Genomic DNA, 25,380 nt, shown 5'->3' with positions numbered 1-25,380 from the left:
TGTAAAAAATAGATTCAATGTTTCACTTTCTTCTCATTTGCGCAGACCGTTCAACAGACGGTAGAGTCCCATGAGCCAGCTGTGAAGTGCGTCGTTGAGAAAGGAGAGGCTCTCCTCAATTCGTTTAGCGACCCGACCATCAGCGAAAACATGAAAAAGTTACAGGCTGATTATCAGGACCTTTGTTTGGCAGCCAAGGTACGCACATGACAAACAAGTTCAGTTCATTTTTAAAACAAAAACTGGTTGATTGTCTCTAATTTTTATTAGTTCATAATTATGCCTTTTACAGACTAAATGACCCTATTTGATATTTGGTTTAATGTTCCTGCGCAAATTGCAGAGAATCCATGTTTTTTTTGTTGTTGTTGCTATCAACAAGTTACCAGCATAAATCCGGCTTAATAACTGAGCTCTCCACTTATCAGAACTGGTAGAGCTCAATTTAATTGTTTGGTTTGCTGCCACAAACATAGATTTTTCAGTTGACATGGATACATTTAACACATTTTCCATAGGTTTAAGGTGAAGCCTCTTATACAGATGCTTGATGTTGATCCCATTTAAAGCCAGTTTTTTATGTGTTTAGGCATCGTTTTCATTTAGTAAATTGGATCAAACTTAAATGGGAACAACCAAATATTCCTCATGTCGTTCTGGTCAAATATCCACGTGTGGTTTCTGTACAACTTAGGAAGGAACATTTTTTTCAAACATTGATAAGGTTAGAGAAAATGTGGATTAGAGGAAATCCACAATTCAGATTCAAAAATGCGCATCTAATTCTTATTTGTGCTTGTTGCAGACACATGTGCAGAGCCTTGTGGAGTGGGTTAAAGAGCATGAAGATTACAACAGCGAGCTGCAGGAAGTTGAAAAATGGTTGTTACAGATGTCCAGCAGGCTTGTGACCTCAGACTCCATGCAAACTGGAAACATGGAGATGGCAACTCAGCAACTCGCCCGACACAAGGTCAGCAACGTCACAATCAGTTTTTACATTTTATTCTGTTACTGTTTGCACTAATGCATGGAATTACTCACCTCCCCTTCTGTTTGTGTGGATGTTTTTAGGCCATGATGGAGGAAATAGCCAGTTTTGAGGAGCGCCTCACCAGCTTGAAGCAAAAAGGAGAAGGTCTTATAGCCGGCTGCACAGAACAAGCTCAAGTTCAGGCTAAGATTAGTCAGCAGGTCCAGGCCCACCTGCAGGGAACAAGAGACAGCTACTCTGCCATCTGCAGCACTGCCCAGCGTGTGAGTCACAGATATACACAAGTATTCATCCATGCAGTAGAAAAAACTGGTACAAACTACTGTTTTTAGCTGTATTTAGTTCGTTAGGTGCTGATCGTTCTCGTCTAATAGGTCTACCAGAGTTTGGACCGGGAGTTGCAAAAATATGTCAGCCATCAGGACACTCTGCAACAATGCCAAACCTGGCTCTTGTCTGTGCAAGAAGAGCTTCAGCTCAACGATCAGGGGCCCACCGGCCTTCAGGAAGCTCTGAAGCAGGTGCTGTACAGGCTTTAAAATTTCAAATTGTGATTGCTTACTTTGTTTATTTTTCAAATTTATTTCTATTACCTACTGTTACTCACACAGGTGAAGCACTACAGGGCTCTTCAGGAGCAAGCCAGCACATACCTGGACCTGGTGTGTTCTGTGTGCGACCTCTCACATGATGCGGTGAGAGTTGCAGCTGCTGAGGTCCAGCAGATCAAGCTCATGGTCAGTGTTATTCTCGCTTTATTCCACGTGTAATGTGTGTACTTTACTTGAACTCAGGAGTTTTGAAGTCAGCTTAAATATTCAGATTTTAAGTTACTTTTATTTCTGAAAGAACTTTGTTTCTGACAGGAAGTGACAAGACTCACAATAGATTAAATAAATCAACAAGGAGTATCATTAAAAAATCTGTTTGCATTTTAACAAAGATGGCATTTTAAAAATTATGTTTTCCATTCTTAGTAATCAATGAAAAAGCCTATAACTTTATTACAACAGTCTAAGCCATCCTCTTATCACCTTTTTGCATGCTTCCACTAGATGTATGTCAACATCTCTCTATTATAATGAGTCTCTGAGGTTGGAGGGACTCCTTACCATCACCCTAATTCTTAACTCCCTCCACAAATTCTCTGTCATTTCAAAACATTAATACTACTTTCACTCAGAAGAAACATGTCAAACAGATTAAAGTCTAAATCTGAAAGTTTGGGCTTTAAAAAATCCACAGGCTGAAGTCAGTGTAGTTACTCATATCGTGAATCTGACACCTGTCTCTGTCTCTGTGTGCAAATTACAAGAGAATACTGGGCTATAAGTACTAAAGTTGTGGTTTCTATGTGGTTTATTCATGCTTTCTGCAGATAGAAGAAAGGATGTCTACTGCACAAGAGCTTTCAGAAAGCTGGAGGCAGATCAAAGAGCAGAAACAGGATCTAACAGGCTTGTTCCAGGACATGGAGCAGCAGCTTCTCAGCCTCTCTAGAAGACCAGCAGAGCTGGAGACGAAGATTGCTCAAAACATGTTGTTACAAGCCCAGGTGGGTACAAGCGTCACCAGAATCATCGCATTGACCTCGCACCTTTTTTCCTGTGTATTAGCCTTTGGTGTGAGAGGAGACATTTATTCACTAGTCCTATTGCCTGTGTCTCAGGAGTGCTGCCAGCAGCTGCAGTCCAAACAGAGCACCCTCACTAAAATGACGGAGACCGTGAGCCGACTGATTGGCGGCCAAGACACTGCTGAACACGCAGAGCTCGATCGTCTGAGCCACTCTTGGCTTGAGCTCTGCCACCAGGCGAATAAGCTCCAGACCCAGAGAGAGGAGGATCTGCAGAGATCCAAAGATTACCATGACTGTATCACTGCAGTGGAGGAGCTGTTTGAGCAGGTGTCCAAAGAGTGGGACAATCTGGCAAGGTGGGTTTGAACATAAGGCAAAACCTCTAATCGGTAAAATTAATTAGTGATATGACCAAATGTGTTAAATTATAGATGTAGTTTTTTGGCTATCATCCTTAATTTTCTACATTTACTTTCATGATGTTTTTTTATATCATGGTGTTATATGAGCTACTATAAAATACTTTATATATATATTATTCTTAAACAGAAGCAAAATTACACAATCTATAATGTGGGTGCTTCAGTGAAATAACACTAAAACAGGACTTTACTATTTTAAATTCAGGAATATTTGATGGTGACAGTTTTTAGCAGTTTATGTCATTTTTATTAGTGATTAGCAAATTTAGCATTGCTAACGGTAACATCATTGAGTGTGTATTTCCAGATTGTAAATATATCAACTTAGTGTAAAAGTCTGTTAATAAATCCTTAGAAGTTTAACAATTTTAGACCCAAGTTTAAAATATCCGCCTGGATATTTTTGCTTATTTTTTTTGCTTATTTTAAGCAAAAATATCCAGAGCCCGCAGCTCTTTAAATGTCCTGTGAGTAAATATATTTGCCCATATATCCATGACAACTCAAACTTTCAATATCTAGCAAGTTATTTTTGCAATTTACCATCTAGAAGAATGCTCCTCAGATAAATTTGACTTGGGTGAAATTACCGTAAAAACATGGGGTTTTGCTTTCCAGCAAAATGTCTCGGGAAAAAGGTGCGAGGTCAATGGAAAGCAAAATGTCTCCCCTTTCAGAAACCGTTGGAATTTTTCAGATTGCGCAAAATGTGGCAGAATTATGGTACATCGTCCGTAAATCGTTGCCAATACGTTCGGTCTGTTAGAGTTAAGGGTGAAACCTGAAAAGAAAAAAATAAACATCGGTTTGTTGCTTCCGTGTGAACAAATGTTCAACAAATATATAATGAATTGTTTGATTTTTTTATCGTCACAGAACCGACGCTGAAAGTTCGTCTCAGCATTTGGAGGCTCTAAGAAAACTCGCTGTGACTCTGGAGCAACAAAAAGGAGCCCTGGAGGACCTTAAAGAGCAGAAACAGAAAGTCATCCAACATTTAAACTTGGACGACAAGGAGCTGGTGAAAGAGCAAATCAGTCACTTTGAACAACGGTGGTCTCAGATGCAACACCTGATCGAAAGGAAGATCCAGGACTCCATGGTGACCCTGGAGGACATGGGCCAAGTGGAGGCCCGTCTGAGAGAGGCTCGGGACTGGGCGGAGGAGCAGCAACCCGCCCTGTCTGAAGCCATGAAAATGAGCCCCCCGCCCGAACTGGCCCAGAGTTTCCTGTTCGACCACCTGAGCATCTGCAGCGAGCTGGAGGCAAAGCAGCTCCTCCTGGCTCAGGCCATGGCTGACGCTGACAGGGTGCTGCCTCGGCTGGGCCTCAGCGAGCGCCAGCACCTGCAGCAGCTGATTTCCGACACGCAGTCGGAGGTGGAGTCTCTGAGCGTCAAGGTGGTGCAGCGGAGAAAACACCTCAGCAAGGCTTTTACGGAGAGGACGCAGTTCCTAATGGCAGTCAATCAGTCCATTTCCTGGGTTCAGCAGAACGAGAAGAAGGCCCAGGCAGAAGAATACATCGCTTTGTTACCCGATGACCTGGCTAAGCAGGTGCGAACGTGCAGGAACATCCAAAGCAGCCTGAAAGCCTATCAGAGCGAGCTGACCTCCCTGTGGTCCCAGGGGAGAGACCTGATGAGGGAAGCCAGCGACGAGGAGAGGAATGAGATTCTCACAAAGTTGCAGGAATTACAAAATATTTTCGACAGAACTCTGCACAGATGCGGCCAGAAGCTACAGGAGCTCGAAAAAGTACTCGTCTCAAGAAAGTACTTCAAGACCGACTTGGAGAAAATCTGCCAGTGGTTGAAGCAAGCTGACATTATCACGTTCCCCGAAATAAACCTAATGGTAGGAGACGCTGAACTTCAAGCGCAGCGATCGAAGTACCAGCAGATAATTGAGCAGGCTGTCGAGTACGAGAACCTCCTCCTGATTGTGCAGAGAGCGGGCCAAGAGATCCTGCCCACTCTGAACGAAGTAGACCACTGCTATTTAGACGAGAAACTCAACACCCTCCCTCAGCAGTACAACAGCATACTGGCTCTGGCCAAAGAGAAACAGGAGAAAATCCAGCAGGCCATCCTCACCAGGAACGAGTACACGTCCTTCATAGACGTCACCCACAAAGCCCTGAAAGAACTGGAGGACCAGTTCAACAACCTGGGGACTCAACCCGTCGGCCTTCAAACGGAGGAGGTCGTCATTCTGCAGAGCGACTACAAAGCAATTCTGGCGGATCTCGGCAACCTGGGTCTGGCTGTGAGCGAGCTGAATCAGAAGAAAGAGGGCTTTCGTAGCACGGGGCAACCGTGGCGGCCGGAAGAAATGACTCAGCTCGTGAGCCTGTATAACGGGCTAAAGAGGCTGGTGGAGCAGAAAGTCGAGCATCTGGATGAAACTCTGGAGTCTTTTGAGGACCACAAGGCGATGGCTATGCAGGTGGACTCCCAGTTGAAGGCCACAAAAGAGCAGCTGGTGAAAGTGAACGCGGAGACTCAGTCTGCAGAAGAGAGGCTGAAGAACTACCACGCCCTGGCAGGAAGCCTCCAGAGCGCCAACTCCCACTTGTCGAGGCTAATGGAGCAGATGGACTCTCTAGCGCCCCGTGTGGACCAAGCGGCTCACGACGCGTCCAAAGAGCAGGTCGTTTTGTGGCAGGACGAGCTGCGGTTGCTACAGGCCGCAGTGGGCGAACTGATCGAGGAATGCGAGAACAGGTTCATCCAAAGCAAAGACTTTGAGACGGAGATGAAGAGGACGCTGGACTGGCTGCAGCAGATCCGGGACGAGCTCAGCTGTGCTGTCATCGTTGACGTCAGAGTGGAGAAAGTGCAAGAGGAGATCAGAAAACAGCAGATCTTGCAGGAGGAGGTGCAGTCCCGACTCAGAATAGTGGCCGCTCTCAGCAGCCAGGAGAAGCAGGAGTACATTAGTGCCAACGAGCTGGTCCCCGTTCATGTTGATATGAGCCTCGAAGAAATGGCAAAATTGCAAGCAGATGTCCAAAAAGCCCTGAGTGCCAAACAGGTGGGATCATTTTTGATTTAACCACAAACTCTACTCTTAATTCTCAGCTTGATACGCTGTGGCCACACTGTTTACTGTCTTACCGTTAGGGGCGAGCAATATGGACTTCAAGTTTTGTCATGATATTTTGTGTTATTATTGTGATAAGAACTATTTATTATTTCTGTGTGACTGTGAGTGTGTCACAGCAATTATAGCCCCACAAACACAAATAACGCTCTTGGAAAAACATTCCCATTTGTGACTGGTGTCTTTAGGACACCAACTAGAAAGTCTTCAAAAAGGCAATCATTAAAAAAAACTAAAAAATTAACAATGCAAAGCCTGATGGTGGCACAAGTAAAGCCTGGTGACCCGCCAGGCTTATGATACACTGAGAGAAATCCTGAACTGTATTTTATTGCTATTTATTGATGCTTTACTTGAACAAACAGTGGAGAAAATAGTTAAACTAGAAATGCTGGCAATATAATGTCTTGAATGTGTGAGAATGTGAGGAAACAGAGATATTGTGAAGTTTAAAGTCCTGTCGAGTTTTTACACCACTGAAATAAAAAGCAGAATTTAACTGAAACAGTTATCAGGTCAACACCTATCTGTCTGTCTTTTCTCTTCTGTTTTATGTGAAGATTACTTTGGAGGAAGCCTTGGTTCTGTGTCAGAAGTATCACTTCAGGATGCAGTCGGCCTGCGAATGGCTGGAGGATGCCGTCTCTTTCCTCCAACAAGCCAGCTTGGGAGTCGATGTGGAGAACTACGAGGAGTGTCTGCGGCAGCAGGCGGACATCTTGTCAACGGAGCAGGAGTTTCTCATCCATCTGGAGGAACTGCAGACGCTCCTCCCTCAGCTGGAGAACCTGGTGAACCCCACAGCGAAAGAGCAGCTAAGAGTGAGCGTGGAGTCGGCGAAACAGAGAGGAGTTGAGGTCCGAGATCAGCTCCAGTGTCACCGAGATGTTCTGCACAGGTATGGTCTATAAGGCAATGATGACTATGATCCAGTTTGTCAGATCACTTTCATTTCAATCTGTAAGATCATTGGAATCTAATCAATTATTCTTTTCTCAGCTGTGTGGCCCAGTGGAAGTCATTCCAGGATGCAAGGCAGACCGTCATTGAGTTAATGAACGAAGCCGAAAAGAAGCTCACAGAATTTTCCACAGCCAAGGCGGCCACAAACCAGGAGGCCGAAGACAAGCTCTGCAGCCACAGGGTATGCATCGTGTTGCCTAGAAAATATATTAACAGCCCTTTGAACTGATGAGAGAAAATTATTTTTAGAAATACAAATCTGAAAACTGTAGTGTGCGTTTGTATTCAGCTCATTCGCAGCACAGTTTAATACATAATTATTTGTGTTGATAAAATTAAAATACATTCAAGTTTGTTGTTGCAGCTTGACAAAAGTCATAAATCTCTCTGTTTTTTTCTTTTTAGTCCCTGGTGTCACTTGTGAACGGGTTTCAAGAGAAGCTGAGTGGTTTAGAAGAACAAGCTGCTCAGCTGGAGCTGGTGGGAAGTGACGCCAGCAAGGCCACCATCAGTCGCTCCATGACCACCGTGTGGCAGCGCTGGACGCGCCTGCGCAGCGTAGCGAGGGGACAGGAAAGAGTACTTGAGGACACAGCCCAGGAGTGGAGAACATTCAGAGAAAAGGCAAATATGCAGCCTGAATGCAAAAAAATCTTGCAAATTTAACCGAAAATTAAAACTTTGCAATACAAAATGTCTGTTTTGTTGCAGATGGTAAAAGTACGAGCGGTCTGTGAGGAGCTCCAGAGCCGTTTCCCTGACAGCGCTGTGGAGAAGGCATCCAAAGCCACTCTGCAGTCTCTGCTGGATCAGCACGACTTGCTGAGCCAAGACCTGGAGCGGGAACTCTCGTCCCTCATGCTGCTGCGCCAGTACGCGCTCAGTCTGCTGCACGACGTGGAGGTGCCTTCACCAACAGCAGATCAAGACGAGCTACCTAGCTTAAGAGAAATCAGGGCAGTCCAAGACCAAATGGAAAGGTAACAGGTCGGACCAGAGTTAGTGTTGTTCTGAATCTGAGATTTCTTTGTCTTACAAATAGCTTTGTAAAATAAGCGCATGCATTTGGTAAACGATGCTGTTGAATATTTATTTTGACATTTGCCTGCAGCCTTTTGACGCAGTCCAGAACCAAGCGGGCCCAGGCAGCTCAGGAGCTCAGGGAGAGGGAGGAAGTGGAGAAGGAGCTTGGAGTGGTGAAAGCCTGGATCCAGGAGACAAGAGAGCTTCTTCTCAATCCCACCCCAGATATCGATTCTTTGTTGCAGGAGCTTGAGGTGTGTCTGTTGTTTTTTTGTAGAGATGCACCTATAAAGGTTTTCTGACTGATTTATAATCTCTCATTTTTTGTACAGCTTTGACCTGCTAATATAATCTATAGATAAAACTATTTTTTATTCTTCCATCCATGACTGTGCATTAATTAGGTCATACTGCTTGTATGAGAGGAATTGCTTAAAAATAGTTTTTTTTTTCTTTTAAATTGTTCTTTTATTCTGTGTAGATTGTACACGGGGAAGTAATTAATTACCGGCAGAATGTGGATAAGTTAGCCGAACAACAGCAGAGCAAGTACCTGGACCTTTACACCATCCTCCCATCTGAAATCTCCATGCAACTCGCCGAGGTCTCTCTTGCACTTGGGGCGATTGAAGATCAGGTAAATCAGACCTCATAAGAAATACTCAGCTCAGAATATTGTTCTGGTTTTCTAACCTGATTTTCACTTCGTTTTGTCTGATGTCCCAGGTTCTGTGTAAAGAGAGAGAATATCAGAGAACCAGAGAAATAAAGGAGGACTTCAGCTCCAGAATCCACGGTATGTCAGACAAACTGAAGACGATCTCAAACAAGTTCAAGGAGAAATCTCCTGATGTCGATCATGCCAAAGAAGAGGTCAAGGTAGGTCTTGTTTGTCAAGTTAACATGTATTACTCTGAAATATGATTCGCCTTGCCCTTAACAACAAAGAATTGAATTTTGTCCTCAGAGTCTTTTTGAAGATTTGGACTCCTGCGGTCGCACATTGTCAGAACTGGACACCGCTATACAAGAGTTCGGCCGCAGAAACCCCCTGCTGGCCAAGCAGCTCAGTGATGCTATAAACAAGCTGTCAGAGATGCATCATCATACAACTCGATTAGCAGACTGCAGGAACAACTGGCTCAAAAAGGTTTGCGTTTTTTACCCTTCTCCTAACTTTACCCTTTCATGCATGAATGTAATTTTCTCCAAATACAAAGTTGTTATTTGAAAAAATACATCAGCAGTATTGTTGTTTAGGGATTATCTGATAATTTCTTTACCAGCTAGAGTCGTCTACAGTAGAAGGAGGGACCGGGTCGGTTGGCGTGCTTTTTTGTCTGTCGGCCATATTGGATTTAACAAAAATAAGTTCTTGCATTTGCAGCTGATGGCCAGGAGTTGATGATGTGTTTTATGGTGCATTAGTGTTCATTTCAGTGGTCTGTCTGCATTTATAACATAAAAATCCACAAGAAGCACAAGACAATTGCTTTTAGATAGATGTCCACTGTAGTGAACGCTATGCATGAAAGGGTTAAAAAAGACAGTACTTTCCAACCGCGTTACTGTGCCTTGTAAAGGTTACTACTACGCATTAGTGCATTGTGTTGAGGTTGTATGATATATAGAGCAGTCTTATTTCGGATCCAATCATTTTAAATAAATAAAAAATAGGGTGATTTATTTTTTTTATTTATTTAAAAATGTGGAAAACTGTGAGTCTTTTTCCTTCCTCTTCACAAATACAGAATACTTTATTATGTTGTTCTATCACCTAAAAGTCCAGCAAGTTTGTGGTTGTAACCTTAAAACACGAAAAGAGTCGAGGCTCATGAATACCTTTGTAAATGCTTTTGCTAATATTCATTAAGACACACAAGGTTATTAAAATGTGTCTGTTGTTGACTGTTTAGGCTGTCTGCTATTTAGACGAGTATAACGAGATGCTGGACTTCATAGTGAGGTGGTCAGAGAAAGCTAGGAGCCTGGTGAGAGCAAACATCATCTGGAACTCCTCTGTTCACCTGCAGGAGCAAATACGGATGTATCAGGTGAGCAGAGCAATTTTGAAGTTTCATCGACTGAGTTTTGTTTTTGCATATTTAGATGGATAACCTGTAGGAGCGTACGGCCATTTTGACACGTACTTTTATAAAGCAGGAAAGACTGACTAATAATTTTGTCGCCCTTGTGCTCAGGCGGTTTTCCGTGAGTCTCGAGAGCTCCACAGCGACCTGGAGTCTATGGCGGAGAAAGTAGACCTTCTGTCTGAGGTGCTGCAGGTTGAGTCCTTGAGCCAGGAGGTGTGTGAACTCAGCAGACACACCGACGAGCTGCAACAGAGCATCAAGACTCGATTACAAAGCCTCCAAGATGGACACAAGGTGCAGTAAAAACAGTGTTTTGGGATTTTCGTTTGGTTTAAAAATTCCAAATTTTAGATTAACCTATACATGGGTTTTTTTAGAGTATGGAAGCTCTGGAGTTTGAAGTCAAGGCCCTGCATGTTGCTCTGGAGCAGGTCCAAGCCACGCTGACGTCACCGGAGTTAGCCCGGCAGAGCCTCAAAGAGCAACTCACTCAGAGACAGGTGCTTTCTTCAGTCGCTTTTTAACTCACCACGTTCTCTCTGCTGGCGTCTTAAAACTTTTTATGGGTTTTGCAGCGGCTACTGGCCGACATGGAGAGCTTCAAGCAGCAGGTACAGGCGGTGCAGCTGTGCCAGAGCGCCCTGCAGGTCCCAGAGGAGGTGATGCCCAACCTGGCTATTTGTCGCACGGCTCTCCGTCTGCAGCAAGAAGCTAGTCAGCTGCAGCATGTGGCAATACAGCAGTGCAACATACTACAGGTGCTACAGTACAGTTCTGCCAGTATGAGTTTGTTTTAGCACACATAAATTAGGAAATGAATCTGCTAATGTAGCAATGTATATAAAAAAAAAACAACAAATTCTGTGTTTTTGCTGTCCAGGAGGCGGTGGTTCAGTATGAGCAATATGAACAGGAGGTGAGAGATCTGCAGGCGCTGATAGAGGAAGCACATCGGGTCATTCAGGACCGACCAATCCCCACCAGCAACATTCAGGAGCTGCAAGCCCAGATTCTGCACCACGAGGTGAAACATCTTCATTCTGTCTATAACTTACATGTTGGGGAATAATTGAAAACCCCTAAATGTAAATGAATTGGAAAACATCTTTATTTTTACTTTTTTCTCGTTTGTTTAGGAACTCGCTCAGCAGATCAAAGGCTACCAGGAGCAAATAGCTTCACTAAACTCAAAATGTAAGATGCTGGCGGTGAAGGCCAAGCATGCCACCATGCTGCTGACAGTGAGCGACGTGGAAGGACTGCCTGAGGGACTGGAGGACCTGGATGAAGAAAAGTCCAGGAAATCTTCAGGACAATCTGTAGTTGTAAGAGAATATTACCAAATTTCCAAACTGAAGAAATTAGGTTTTGTTTTGCAATCCCGATTCTAAGTTTTTCATATGGTTCTCAATTCATCAGCCTATGAAGTTATTCTGCTGTTTCAGTTTATAAAAAAAACTAAACATCCTGATTAATATTCTCCTAAAAACCTCACACGTCTTCTGTTGTTTCTCGCATGGTCTGTCAGATGACGGCTGGCCGCTGTCACACTCTGTTGTCCCCCGTTACTGAGGAGTCTGGGGAGGAGGGCACTAACAGCGAGGTCTCCTCCTCTCCTTTGTGCCGCTCTCCTTCTCCTGTCTCTCACGCTGAAGGCCCTTTCACCAAGGTTTCTACCCTCCTCTTCTCTTAATTCTGCCAGGTTTCCTAACACCAAATAACTGAAATATCTTTATGCTCAACTCTCTTCCCTGTGAACTGTGTGTAACTCTTGAGAACTGCTTTAATGTAATAAATGCAGTAAATAAAAAACAAAAACAGAACTCGGCCACCGACGTTGATTTCACCTTGCAGGTTTCTCGTGAGTAGTGATGTGTTTATTTGTTTTCTGCAGCTGGGACGAGGAACCCTCACCAGAGCTCCAGTTCAGGAATTATACGACCCGACGTTTGAGTCTGTGGCAAACTTAGATGACCTACAGCGCTCATGGGAGACTTTAAAGAATGTGGTATGTGAAAAGTATAAATTGTCTCACTTCTAATTAGCCTGTTATGTTATTTACTCAGCAACATGGTTTCATTAAATCCTAATGTTTTAGAATATGATAACTTTGAATTAAAATGTTGGGGTGAGCAGCGATTTCTTTTCTAGCCACTAGATTTCATCGTATTAAAATTTATCTTAGCAAGATAGTTAATCATAATGTAACCTTCTTGGAAGTCTGGTTTATTAACAGTTTTATTGCTACTGATGTTAATGACTTCTCAAATTGACCATCTGTGTATGTTAATACTCACTGACACACAGATAAGTGAGAAGCAGAGATCCTTGTATGAGGCATTGGAAAAACAGCAGCATTACCAAGGTTCGCTCCAGTCGATCTCCTCTAAGATGGAAACTCTGGAGTCCAAGCTTAGTGAGCCACTGGAGGCGGACAGAAGCCCAGACAGCAGCATGAAGGCCCATGAGGTGAGGGCTGTAAATACACTTCTTCCATTTAGAATATCTTTGTGGAGCTTTTGAGCCTGTGATGTTACAGTGAAGCAACGAACATTTGGTGGAAATAACCCTGAATCACAGCCATGAAATCACATTTTAACTGATGTTAATGTTCCTGTGGTTCAGATTGAATTTCTGTTTTACATAAACATACTTTTTATTTTCATGACATTTTTTTTTGGTGTTTGACGGCATATTTGGAACATTGAATCCATTCCATAAAACTAAATTGGATGAGAAGTTTTCAAGAAAACAGACATAAAGAAAATCTTTTGCTCATCTTTCTGTTGTTGTGTTCAGGATCTCATCCAGGAGATTCATAGTGTCCAGGGAGAAATCGACAGGCTGCAGGCGTGCTTCACAGAGGACGTCGCTGCCGACGCCGCGGACTCGGATTTGGCCGACCAGCTTGCTATGCAGTCTTCACTCGCTGTGCTGGCTGAGCGGATGGCCACCATCCAAATGAAAGCTTCAGGGAAACAACAACTACTGGAGGTAACGAACAATTTAGAAGGTAGAAATATAAAAAAAAAAAAAACGGCCTGCGTTCTTAATAAAACATAAAAACTGAACACACAATTTAATCACTTTTTTAGCAAATTCAATTCTATCTGTCTTGTTGCAGGAGCGCGCCACAGACCTCCTGGAAGATCAGCGTCAGGAAGAGGCTTTGCAGTCCTACCACACCGACGTAGACGAACTGGATCAGTGGCTGACTAGAACGCGCGGCGCTGTAACATGCATCCTCGACACTAGCCCCTCAGAGGAGGCCGATGAAAACCACCAGCTCACTGAATGCCAGGTGGGCACTTGAGAGTTGTCTTAAAAATCCACATTAATAACAATTAAATACATTTTCAACTAGAAAGGGCTTCTAGATATGAGCAGAATTGATATTAACAAACTGAGCACACTGCAAAATCTCAAAATCTTACCAAGTATTTTTGGTTTATTTTGTAGTGCAAATATTTTAGACACAACTAAATTTACAAGTAACTTTTTCAGAAAGATATATGACCTTTTTTTAAGTAAGTGATTCCTTAATCTTGAAAAAGTACTAACTATAGGTGAAATAATCTGCCGGTGGAACAAGACATTTTAACTTACAATATGGGAAAAATGCCTTGTTCTGGTCAGATGAAACAAAAATTGATCTTTGTGAGGCAAATTCACATAAAAATCCAGTCCTCACTAACAAACAAGATGGTGGCAGCATTATGATGCGCGGAGGCTTTTCTTCTTCTGCAGTAAAAGGAAAGCTGGAGGTAGATGGATGGAGCTAAATCTCCATTCATTCAGTGGAGAAAGAAAAATCTCTTTCTCACACGCTGCTATTTTTGCAGCCAAACGTGGTTCTGCAAACTATGAACTTAAGAAGGTTCATTCAAAGTATACTTTAGAATCAGATTTTAACAGAATTTTAAAAAATTGTACCTCCTCGTGCCATGTCAGCACATACTTAAAGGAGTGAAACTGCATGTGCAAGACACATTAACATTCACCTTTCCAGTATTATTCTGCATGCTACATGTTGCCTTTCAGAGGATGGGGCTTCACAGAGAGTAAACAACGGCGTTAGTGAAGTTAGAGTGACATTCAGATACCTGGTTTGCTAAATGACTGCAGCATGAGCCTTAAGAAGATTACGGTCAGGTCTCTGTGGGACAGAGGCGTGGTAAAGCCACAGGGAGGAGTCACTGTCGTTAATACAGCCTGCAATTTGTGCTACTAGTGACAAAGCTGCTTGAATATCCAAGTGGGCAGAATGGAAGAGCAGTGAAGAGCAGACAGGAGGGTGAACCTGCTGCAACACTTCGAAGGAGAGCTTATACTTATGTCTGCTCATAGATTAGAACTTCTTTTACCAATGAGCATTGATGAACACCGGGGATGTAGAATGGTTTTTACCACGAGAGAACTGTTATCGAATTCGTCTGAGTGGATGTGTGCTGCAGAGCACGGAGTGTGAAGGATTAGTGCTAATATGTCGCACAGGAGACCAGGGTGGAAAGGGAGGCCGAGGATGAGAGCGTCCTCTGCCCCGCAGCTGGGGAAAGCTGCCTTGCCCAGAGGCTCTGCTGTGTAGAGTTGAGGAGATAAAAAAAAAATAAGTGGAGACGTCATGTATGAGCTGGCTTCTCTGCTGCTGCTTCTGCAGAGCATGCTGCTGGAGATCGAAGAAAAAGTGCTGGCCCTCACCGAGCTGTCGGTGCGCAGCGAGAACCTGCTGCGGGAGGGCCGGGCCGACACCAGGGCGGAGGCCGAGCAGTTGGCCGCGAGGCTGCGCACGTTAAAGGGCGGCTTGCTGGAGCTGCAGAGAATGCTGCAAGACAAACAGCTCAGCATCCAGGTAAGCACTTTCTTTCACAACAGTACAAAGGACTAGACGCTCTTAGCCAATAATAACAATTGTTTCAGTCCCAATATTGAAAAAAATCCTGGGCCCGATCCCAGACTGAATAGATGTTTGGAGATCTATTCAGTCTAATTCTATGCTTTGTGCTCTGAGCGGCGTCATATGTTGAATTCCTGATTCCCTGAGTCCCTGGTCAGAAGCTAATTCTGTGTGGGGGCAGATCTACTCCAAAAGTTTGGAAACCCCTGGTTTTAGGTGTTTTTGTGTTTTGACAGTGTTGCATGTTAGCCTGACTTACATTCCTAAAACCCGCTGCCTCCGTAGGGTTCTCTGCAAGAGCCTGAAGACAGCGAATCAGACTCCAGTCTCTCGTCGAGTCCCAGTGTGCAGGACTGGCTGGTCCAAGCCCGGACCACACGGACGCAACAGCATGAAGACAGTCTGCAGAGGCAGAAGGTGACAGTGGTTTGAATGGAGTGAATTCACCCATGGACATTTCTAGATGTGTTTAAATGAGAAATTTTTACATTTATTTTTTGCAAAAACATTTAAAAACCTTGTAGCCTTTTTCTTTTAATTTGCTATTAAGCAGCACTCTGTGTGGATCTGTTGCAGGGCTTAAATGCAAAAAATTCAAGTATTGGATTGCAAGGTTGCAAATTGTAAATAAATTGAAGAGAGGCGTGAACAGTGTCGAAACAGAATTATGGCAAATGATCAGGATAAATCCTAAGTCGTGTCTTGTTGACTGAAGCATGTTTTATTCCAACAGGCTGTAACCAGTGTGTGTTTTTTGAAGGAACTGGAGGAGCAGCTTGCAGAGCAGAAGAAGCTTCTCCAGTCAGTGGCGAGCAGAGGAGAGGAAATTCTCATCCAGCAAGCATCGCCCAGCAGCGCCAGGTACGTTACCGACGCAGCTCAGATCAGATCGAGCTTTAATAAACTGAGCGCTAATCACAGATGCGTTTGGTTTCCGCAGCACGACAGAACCGTTCTCGCCTGCAGCTCTGTCTGAGAGCAGACGAGACCAGATGAGGCAGAGATGGGAGAGCCTCAGACTGGAGCTCAAAACTAAACTGCAGCTTCTGCAAAAAACTCTGGTGCAGGACCAAAAGCAGCCGGTACCGCATGTTTTTTTCTCCACATCTGGATGTGACAGAAAAACATCATAATGTGTGTGTTTTTTTTAAATTTTTATTACTGTCCTGTCTGTTTTTTTCTTCTTCAGATGTTTTCTAGAGCGACTCGCGTGACATCAGCTGGGCCGCTGTTTAAAGGAGACACCCAGCCTGACAACTCCTCTCTGAAAACTCTTTACGACAGCTTCAGACAGACAGTGGAAGGAATGACCACTCAGGTTATCACCTTCCTGACACTATTTCATACATCCTAATGTGTGTTGTTGGTAAATATTGACGAAATAATATTGTTCGATGTGCATTTTTGTACGTAGGCTGGAGGTAGAGGTGAACCTCAGGTGGTTCAGATGGAGCAGCAGCTCTTCACGGCCGTGTCAACCACGTCTTCCTGGCTGGATGGAGTGGAGAACAACGTCTTCTCCGGCTCTGTGCTCATGGCTGAAAATGCAGAGACCCAGTTACAGAATCAAGAGGTATAAAATTTACACATTTTCTGTTACCAGTTTTCGTCTTTATAAGGTGTTTCTTCTTCGCAACGTGTGGTTGCTCGGCTCTAAAAAACAAAATCTTACTTTTGTAGCGTTGATAAGGTATTTTAAACTGTTCAAAAATATCAGAAATCCTCACTTTGCTTTCAAATCAATTTACTAACAGGGCAAGTGGTGAACTGGCTGGTCCCTTCAGGAATTTAAAGTTAGACCAATGTGGAAAAGGATCAATGCAACCAAATCTGACAGGTTGATCAGGTCTTTCTGGTTCAGTGAGCCAGACCGTCTTGATGGCTCCTTTGTTGAACTGTTTCTGTTTTTCTACTTTTCTACTTTTTTTTCCCATCACGTTTGAAGAGCAGAAGAAAGCGAGGAACGCAAAACAAACTGCTTCTGATGACTTAAAAATTATCTTCAGGTTTGAAACGGCCATTGAAAAACTTTAAAAATGGTGGCCATTCGAGGCCAGAACAAGAAAAACAAAAGAAGTGGTTATATATTTCTTTATTTACAATTTTTAAAACATGTATTTATTTGTCTGGCTTTGCCTTTATCTTGATTGAAGAAGATGACTTTGTACCTCTTTTTTATTAAACATTATTCTCCAGAGGGGGCGGCACTTTTTCAGGGGGGTCACGGCCCCCCTGGATCCCTCTTTGGGGGCCGCCACTGGAAACAGCCTCACTCACTCAAGGTTTTCACATGTAATTTAATAAGTTTGAAATTTTACATCCAACACATAACTCACTGTTTAGAGCTCAAACATTTTTCTGAGAACCTATGTGAGAAAAGTAAGACCCTTCACTTTGCAGAATATGTTGACATGTAACATCCAAAACACTCACGTCTTGAAGGTTTTGAAACATCATATTTAGGATAAGAGTTTAGACTTGACCAGATTTCAAATCACGGCAAAAACTGATTGAAAAGAGAAGTTAAATGTGCCTGAGAGGTCAGATCTCATGTATTTGTATGCGCTATATTTCTCAGGTAATTTTAAAACTGAATGCTATTTCTTTCTTTTTTTCATCTTCTCTACAGGTCCTGGAAAAAGAAGTGAAACACGTGACAGAAGAGGTGAAGCTCAGCCAGGCTCTGCTAGCCGGGTCTTCAGGGCTGAAACACGAAGACCGCGTGCTGCTGGAGGACAACCTGGACTGCCTCAAGGAGAGATTAGGAACTCTTGGTGGAGCTCTGGGTCAGCGGCTTGACCACATGAGGACCAGAGCACACAACCTCACCGCCTACCAGGTTTACCCTTTACTTTGCCTCTTTGTTTTTTCAATATTTTTAAATTTTATTGTACTGATTGGTAGCACTGTTATTGCACATCTTACAATCAGATTATTTGTCATCTTTTGTCTGAAACAGACTGAACTGCAGCTTCTCCAAACTGCTTTAATTGAGACTAAATGCCAGATCCTTCAAGCCCTCGCTGGAGCAATGGATAGACCATCTTCAAAACAAATGGAGGTAATGAAAGTACGACCTTAAAAAGACTTGCTCTCAGTGTGAGTGAGAAGCAAAGAGTCCAAGATCAAAGATATTTTTAGTTTTTAATAATTCATAAATGCCTTTCACTTCTATCAGGTCATCACGAGTGCAGAGGATACGTTAAAGGACTTTGAGCAGAGAATCATAGAGCTGAAAACCAGAGGAGCAGCACTGCAGACCGATCAGATTTCAGCAAACAAATTGCTTAAACTCCAAGTAATCAATAATAATTTTTAGATAAAGTTGCTTCATATCACAAAATGTAATTATTGTTTTTGGCAAATAAAACCAGCACACGTTTTCTGCATGTAGGATTCGTATGAGGAGCTGCTGATGACGGTAGGGTCAAGACGCAGCGGGCTGAACCAGAACATCGCTCTGAAGGAGCAGTACGAGCGCGCGCTGCAGGATTTGACTGACCTGGTCGACACAGCTAAAGACAAGATGGCGGCCGACCAGAGAATTGTGGCGAGCTCCGTGGAGGAGGTTCAAAATCATCTTGATAAGCATAAGGTAGTTTCAGTTTATAACCCTTGAATTGTGTAATTTCCAGTCGTGGAAGTGAAAACGTAGACAATAATTTAATACTTTGTGCACAAAAATTTGACAATAAGAAAGAAATACATCATGTGCATTGAAGTTATGTTGAACTTAAGTGGATGGATTGGGGAGAAAATTCTGTTTGTGTTTTAAAATTTTCTAAATGCAGTAACTAAAGTACTTTCCTTCCCATAGTAAAATATAGTGTAGTTTATGTTGTAACATGACAAAATGTGTGAATACTAATATATTGTAACTTCTCAGAATAGTGGGCTTTGTAAATGTTTATAATCAACCCAATCATTGTATTGATTATCATTTTTCCTAGGAGTTTTTCCAGGGTCTGGAGTCCCACATGATCCTAACAGAGACTTATTTTAGAAAGATTAGTTGCCTTATGCTTCCCAAAGAAAACAAGAACCTGGAGAAAACACTTGCTGAGGCTCGGAGTGTCCTGAAAGAAGCGCACAGCAAAGGAGTTGAACTGGAAAGTATCCTGGAGGTGAGGAAAACGTAGAACGTTCTGTACAAACTTTAAACCAGTATATAAACGAACAATCTTACTGTTGACATTCTGCTATTTGTTTTTGTCGTCATGATTGAATTGTTCACTTTTTTCGCCCACTCAGACTTGGTGCCGTTTAGTTCAGGACTACCAGAACCTGAACCGGCAGCTGGAGGCCGTCGAAGGAAGCATTCCCTCTGTCGGCCTGGTGGAAGAAACCGAAGAGAGATTAATGGACAGAATCTCTTTGTATCAGGTGAGACGTGATAGCAGCTTAGTTTTAGGGCGAGATGTGTTCATATTTAATAGTTTAGCCAGATCACTGCAAAAAAAAAAATTTAAATCTCACCAAGTATTGTTTGTCTAGTTTCTAATGCATATATCTTATCACAAAAGTAACTTTTAAGCTCTTTTCAGGTTCCAACCCAGCAAAAACAAAAATATACATTTTGTTTTTGTGTGCTCCACTCTTTGCAGGGCTTAAAGGGGAGACTGATGGAGCACCAGCACAAGCTCCATCAGGTGCTGGATGACGGCAGGCATCTGTTACAGTCGGTCTGCTGCCCCGCGCTGGAGAATCAGCTGGCGTTGCTGGGGGAGCACTGGCTGAGCAACACGGCCAAAGTCAACAAGGAGCTGGAACGCCTGGAGGCAATCCTAAAACACTGGACCAGGTCAGAAATACCTAAACTACTTTTAACTAACTCACAAAACTTGTATATATTTGTACATCTATATGTATCGTTTTCAATGGTGCTTCTGCAGGTATCAAAAGGAGTGTGTGGAGATTAGTGAGTGGCTGCAATCTGCTCTGGAGCGTCTGGAGTTCTGGAACACGCAGGCCATGTTGGTCCCACAGGAGCTGGAGACGGTCAGGGACCATCTGGCTGCTTTTCTGGTGAGGACACACACACAGGCACAGGTTGCTTTTTTTTTTTTGTAAATGAATATTTTAGGGACTTCCTAATCAGAACCTTCTGTCCCTGATATGAATCGAAGAGTTTTAATTATAGACGTCACTTTAGCCGATGCAGAGGTCCAGTCCGACATTACATCAAGATCTTTTTCTTTTTTTTAATAGATTTTCAGTATTAGAAATCAAACACACATCAACACACAACAGTCAAAGGAAGCGTAGCATCAATCAGAAAACAAAAAAAGAGTTTTGAAAAGCATTGTTAAAGAAAATTTGAGTCAAAGGACTTTAAGCATTTGGTCCATTTAGTCCAAATGTTGTTAAACATGCCCGTTTGCATCCTCAGGGAGAAAGACAACTTTTCCATGACATTTATTTCATCTTTTATATTTATGTAGTCATCAGTAGTAGGGGACTCCACTTTCTACCATTTGCTAGTGTTGGCTTTCTTACTTGCAACAAGTAACATATTCATTCATCTTTTATCTCCATCTCTCCATTTAGACAGTATATTGTTTTAAATTTGAAGGAAATCTATAATTAACACGTTCACATATCTACCCGGTAATTTCTTCACTGAAAAACACTCATCTCATGACTTTCTCGCTGTAGGAGTTCTCAAAAGAGGTGGAAGGGAAGTCGAGTCTGAAGAGCTCGGTCGTCTCAGAGGGAAACCAGCTGCTGCGGCTAAAGAAAGTGGACACAGTGGCTCTGCGCTCCGACTTGGCTCGCATCGACAGCCAGTGGGCCGAGCTCCTCACGCGCATCCCTGTGGTTCAAGAGAAACTGCACCAGGTAAAGTCACATGCAGCCACGCTGAACAGGCTAATCTCCTTCAGGGCAAATAGGATTACCCCGTCCCACTCCTTCACTCGGAAACACACTTTTGATGTGACCGTTGACCTGCGACACGTGCATTTTGAGACAGTTTTTATACATTCACCCGCTTTGGTTTTTTTTTTGTTTTTTTAGATCCAAATGGAGAAGTTGGCCTCCCGCCATGCCATTTCTGAACTTTGTAACTGGATTTCACTGATGGAGAGTGTGATTGAGGAAGATGAAGAAAACCTCAAGAGCGCTGTTGGATCGAATGTGATTCAAGACTACTTGCAAAAATATAAGGTGGAACATTTTTATGTTAGCACAACTTAATATTTTAAATGGTATTTTTGAATCCCAGCATTCATTTAATTCAACTTCAAGGGGTTATAAAAACTGCATTCAAAATAACTTTTCTCTTCCTTTGATAATGAATATACATTCAAGTTTTTTTAAATTTGGCTCATCATCCTTTGGTTGATCCCCCCGTTTTCCTCGGTTTTAGGGATTCAGAGTGGATCTAAGCTGCAAGCAGCTGACTGTGGACTTTGTCAACCAGTCAGTTCTGCAGATCAGCGGTCATGACGCCGAGAGCAAGCGCAGCGACAAAACCGACTTCGCTGAGCGTCTGGGAGCCATGAACCGACGCTGGCAGATCCTACAAGGCTGCATCAACGAGAGGGTAAACCCATAATTTAATGAGATTATTACAACATATCTTATTCGTGTTGTTTAACTGTGTACCATAAAGTCTAAATATTTTATTTTACATTTTAATAAATTAAGATCCAGTTCCTCGAGAGCCTCTTAAAGATGTGGCTGGAGTACGAGTCGAGCGTTCAGATCCTCAAGTCCTGGATGACGTCTCAAGAAGAACGGCTAAAGAGGAAACACAGGATAGAAGATTTGACGTCGGTGCAAAATGCCCTCAAAGACTGTCAGGTGGGTCTGACATGTTGATCCAGATTACATCTTTACCACCTTTTGATTATGTGGCTTTAGTTCTTTGATGGGAAAACTTTGGATATTTTTTTAGGAAATGGAAGAGCTGTTGAAGGAAAAAGAGAAAGAACTGGAGAGAGTAGAGGAGCAGGGCTGTGCTCTTGTTCAGAACAAGACAGATGAGGCTTGTGCTATCGTCATGGAGACCCTCCAAAGCGTCAATCACACCTGGGCCAACCTGGACCACTTGGTATTTTTAGATTTTTACTCCAGCCTACATATTTATCTGAGTTGTTGGGTTTCATTCTTGTTTGCTGCTGATTTCTCTGCAGGGTTAAGCTTTCGGTTCACCAAATCCCTCTGTGTTTACACATTTCATCTTTATCAGATAGGACAACTAAAGATTAGCCTGACCTCAGTGATGGATCAGTGGAGTCTGTACAAGCGGGCGTCAGAGGAAATCAACGGCTACCTGATGGAAGGACGATACTCTGTGTCCCGTTTCCGCCTCCTCACCGGTTCTCTAGAAGCCGTTCAGCTGCAAGTGCAAAGTTTGCAGGTCCATTAACATAAAGTTCGGATTTTTGATCACATAATTTAGCACTAGGACATGTTTAGCATTCAGCATAAATTTGTGTGTTTTATTGTAAAGGATCTGCAAGAAGAACTGGAGAAACAGGAAAGCAGTCTGAGAAAGTTTGGAGCTGTGACCCACCAACTTCTGAAGGAGTGTCACCCTTCAGTGTCGGATTCCCTCAACAATTCCCTTAAGGACGTCAATGCAAGGTGACTTTTTCAAAAATTAAATACGTGTTTTATTCTTTTTCTTTTCTGCAAAGCTCATATATAACAAACTTTGTCTCTGAGTACGTTTAATGTAGTCTTTCATTCTCCACACTCAGGTGGGCCGGCCTATTGGAGGAGATAGCGGAGCGTCTGAAGAGCAGCAAAGCCCTGCTTCAGCTGTGGCAGCGCTACAAGGAACTCCACGAGCAAAGCTGCAGCAGCATTCAGCTCCAAGAGGAGAAAGCAGACCAACTCCTGAAGAGCACCTGCAGAAAGGACATCGCTGATGAGGAAGTTTCTAACTGGATCCGGGAATGCAGCGTGAGTTGGACCGGGGTGACGATGGGTTTTAGCTCTAGACGACGTTTGTCGTACAAAAAGGCAGCCAGTCATGATCTGTCAGACTAGTTTTACTGTCGGCGTTGAAGAAAATGTTTCCGAGCTTCACGATGTGCACTGTTGGTTTTCTGACACACATTTTGTTCTGTAGGTCAAAAAAGTTCAAGTTCATGTTTGCTGTGTCCCTGACATGAATGTGTTATGACTTTCTTTATTTGTTAGATTTGTGGCGTGTCTGACTCATAGGTAGTGCTATTAGTTTTTTTGTTTTATCAATTTTCTGTCTTTGAAGATTTAATTTGTGAAAAATCTTGATTATTTGTGTGTGTGTGTGTGTGTGTGCGTGTGTGGGGATGTGCGTGCGTGTGTGTGCGTGTGTATGCGTGCGTGCGTGTGTGTGCGTGTGTGTGTGTGTGTGTGTGTGTGTGTGTGTGTGTGTGTGTGTGTGTGTGTGTGTGTGTGTGTGTGTGTGTGTGTGTGTGTGTGTGTGTTAACCCACCCAAGAACAACCATCTTGTTTACAGCTTTGATTTATTTTGACTTTGAATTCAGGTCAACTCACATAAAGAATTATTAAATTAAAAGCATTTAAGATATTTGTATTTCTTTAGGAAAACAAGTGAGAAAAAGAAAGAAAATCATAAATCAAATATCCTTAAATGTTTCCAATTAATCACTAAATAATGTTGCTCTATCGCGTAAAACTAATAAAATATTGGTGTTTCAGATTTTTTTATTTTTGTGATTCTGTTCACCAGGAGTTGCTGCGATCACAGGCTCCAGTTCTGGCGTCCCTCCAGATTCTCCAAGAGCTGGGAGAGCAGCTGAAGCAGCAGGTGGACACCTCAGCAGCCTCCGCTGTCCAGTCGGACCACCTCTCCCTCAGCCAGCGCCTGGCGGGCGTGGAGCAGGCCCTGAACAGACAACTCACCGCCTTGCAGGTAAAACAAACAAAAAGAAAACAATATTCATGACAGATTTCTGCATAAATATTAATTGTGTAAGTGATCAGCCTTTCAACAAGCATCATAAACGTCGCGTCTTTGCGTGTCTCCTCCGTCAGACTGGAGTTCAGGACTATGAGACGTTTAACAACCAGCTGGAGTCTTTGGGCTGCTGGTTAGTTGAAGCTGAGGATGCGTTGAGAGCTCAAGATCCCAACGGCTGCACTGACCTGACCGTCATCCAGGACCGCATGGAGGAGCTCAAGGTTTCTTACAGCTTTCTTTTCTCTGAGCAGTTGGATAAAACTGTCTGTGAATAAAACGTGAAGAACCCAAAACCTTTTCCTTCCTGCTTTTTTTTGCAGAAGCTCATGCTGAAGTTTAGCAGCATGACGCCTGAATTAGAGCATCTGAACGAGCTTGGGTATCGGCTCCCTCTCAACGACTTGGAGATCAAGCGCATGCAGAACCTCAACAGAAGCTGGTCGACGGCTTCGGCCCAGACCACAGAGAGATTCAGGTGTGACATGTGTATAATCCCCAAAACTGTTGTTAATAATCCAGAGAATACAGGGCATGGATATTAAATGAGATTTCAGAAAGGATTAGATTTGGGATGACACCATATTTTAAATTATTTTTGCTTCCTTGCAGCAAGCTTCAGTCATACTTGCTGCAGCAGCAGACCTTCCTTGAAAAATGTGAAACATGGATGGACTTCCTGCTACAAACTGAAGACAACCTGGCTGTGGAGATTTCTGGAAACTACCAGAGCTTAATAGATCAGCAAAAAGCCCATGAGGTTTGAGTTCGTCCCACATGAAGCATCCTGAAACTACAGATTGTTGGTTTTTTTTCTCATGCTGGTAATCACATTTTTCTTCCAGTTATTCCAAGCTGAAATGTTCAGCCGCCAGCAGATCCTCCACTCGATCATCAGCGATGGTCAGAGGATGTTGGAACAAGGTCAAGTAGACGACAGGTGAAAGATCTTACGATGTTTTAGAAATAAATCCAAACTCTATCGTGAGCCAGTGATTCATTTGAATGGATTCTGCTGGCAGAGACGAGTTCAACATGAAGCTGACTCTCCTGAGTAACCAGTGGCAAGGCGTGGTGCGCCGCGCTCAGCAGAGGCGGGGCATCATTGACGGTCTCATCCGTCAGTGGCAACGCTACAGAGAGATGATGGAGAAGCTGCGCAAATGGCTTCTGGAGGTCTCCCACCCTGCAGAGGTGCTTCAGTCAGGAAACACCATCCCCCTACAGCAAGCTCGCTCCATGCTTGATGCTGTCCAGGTACAAAATAATCATAATAATTATAATCCACAGTTTTGAGATGTTGGTTATTATGCGTCTGTCTTTTGTTTTTTTGTTCTTTGTGATGCTGTTTGTTCACTACAAACCTCTGAAACATTCCCAGAACATAGTTT

The 25,380-nt window shown here is 43.2% G+C and overlaps 1 protein-coding gene across 19 annotated transcripts in view; it reads left to right on the top strand.

Moving 5' to 3' along the window:
* The window catches only part of syne1b (spectrin repeat containing, nuclear envelope 1b), a 94,603-nt gene that overhangs the window by 51,821 nt on the left and 17,402 nt on the right, over positions 1-25,380 (top strand). For 18 of the 19 annotated variants that reach the window (XM_081603420.1, XM_081603427.1, XM_081603424.1 and 15 more), the window contains 55 exons: positions 46-198; positions 806-973; positions 1,075-1,257; positions 1,369-1,515; positions 1,606-1,731; positions 2,373-2,549; positions 2,664-2,929; positions 3,872-6,032; positions 6,662-6,999; positions 7,101-7,245; positions 7,470-7,688; positions 7,776-8,044; positions 8,176-8,341; positions 8,569-8,724; positions 8,814-8,966; positions 9,055-9,237; positions 10,004-10,141; positions 10,289-10,474; positions 10,558-10,680; positions 10,756-10,938; positions 11,061-11,204; positions 11,317-11,505; positions 11,709-11,849; positions 12,075-12,188; positions 12,488-12,649; positions 12,980-13,174; positions 13,305-13,481; positions 14,838-15,029; positions 15,360-15,491; positions 15,835-15,935; positions 16,015-16,156; positions 16,264-16,392; positions 16,489-16,647; positions 17,704-17,913; positions 18,034-18,135; positions 18,253-18,372; positions 18,469-18,669; positions 19,025-19,198; positions 19,326-19,457; positions 19,679-19,875; positions 19,967-20,099; positions 20,730-20,912; positions 21,090-21,239; positions 21,442-21,618; positions 21,723-21,878; positions 21,973-22,128; positions 22,267-22,437; positions 22,531-22,664; positions 22,781-22,985; positions 23,762-23,944; positions 24,067-24,213; positions 24,313-24,467; positions 24,602-24,749; positions 24,835-24,929; positions 25,012-25,246. In XM_081603420.1, coding sequence (XP_081459546.1) covers positions 46-198; positions 806-973; positions 1,075-1,257; positions 1,369-1,515; positions 1,606-1,731; positions 2,373-2,549; positions 2,664-2,929; positions 3,872-6,032; positions 6,662-6,999; positions 7,101-7,245; positions 7,470-7,688; positions 7,776-8,044; positions 8,176-8,341; positions 8,569-8,724; positions 8,814-8,966; positions 9,055-9,237; positions 10,004-10,141; positions 10,289-10,474; positions 10,558-10,680; positions 10,756-10,938; positions 11,061-11,204; positions 11,317-11,505; positions 11,709-11,849; positions 12,075-12,188; positions 12,488-12,649; positions 12,980-13,174; positions 13,305-13,481; positions 14,838-15,029; positions 15,360-15,491; positions 15,835-15,935; positions 16,015-16,156; positions 16,264-16,392; positions 16,489-16,647; positions 17,704-17,913; positions 18,034-18,135; positions 18,253-18,372; positions 18,469-18,669; positions 19,025-19,198; positions 19,326-19,457; positions 19,679-19,875; positions 19,967-20,099; positions 20,730-20,912; positions 21,090-21,239; positions 21,442-21,618; positions 21,723-21,878; positions 21,973-22,128; positions 22,267-22,437; positions 22,531-22,664; positions 22,781-22,985; positions 23,762-23,944; positions 24,067-24,213; positions 24,313-24,467; positions 24,602-24,749; positions 24,835-24,929; positions 25,012-25,246 — 11,181 coding nt within the window. The remainder of the gene's footprint in view (positions 1-45; positions 199-805; positions 974-1,074; positions 1,258-1,368; positions 1,516-1,605; positions 1,732-2,372; positions 2,550-2,663; positions 2,930-3,871; positions 6,033-6,661; positions 7,000-7,100; positions 7,246-7,469; positions 7,689-7,775; positions 8,045-8,175; positions 8,342-8,568; positions 8,725-8,813; positions 8,967-9,054; positions 9,238-10,003; positions 10,142-10,288; positions 10,475-10,557; positions 10,681-10,755; positions 10,939-11,060; positions 11,205-11,316; positions 11,506-11,708; positions 11,850-12,074; positions 12,189-12,487; positions 12,650-12,979; positions 13,175-13,304; positions 13,482-14,837; positions 15,030-15,359; positions 15,492-15,834; positions 15,936-16,014; positions 16,157-16,263; positions 16,393-16,488; positions 16,648-17,703; positions 17,914-18,033; positions 18,136-18,252; positions 18,373-18,468; positions 18,670-19,024; positions 19,199-19,325; positions 19,458-19,678; positions 19,876-19,966; positions 20,100-20,729; positions 20,913-21,089; positions 21,240-21,441; positions 21,619-21,722; positions 21,879-21,972; positions 22,129-22,266; positions 22,438-22,530; positions 22,665-22,780; positions 22,986-23,761; positions 23,945-24,066; positions 24,214-24,312; positions 24,468-24,601; positions 24,750-24,834; positions 24,930-25,011; positions 25,247-25,380) is intronic. The other variant, XM_081603429.1, reaches the window with a different exon arrangement.

Source organism: Poecilia reticulata, chromosome 22 (assembly GCF_904066995.2).
Source record: "Poecilia reticulata chromosome 22, P_reticulata-male-v2, whole genome shotgun sequence".
NCBI classification, from domain to species: Eukaryota; Metazoa; Chordata; class Actinopteri; order Cyprinodontiformes; family Poeciliidae; genus Poecilia; species Poecilia reticulata.
Note: the sequence above shows the minus strand (reverse complement) of the source record. Positions and strands in the feature narration are given on the sequence as shown.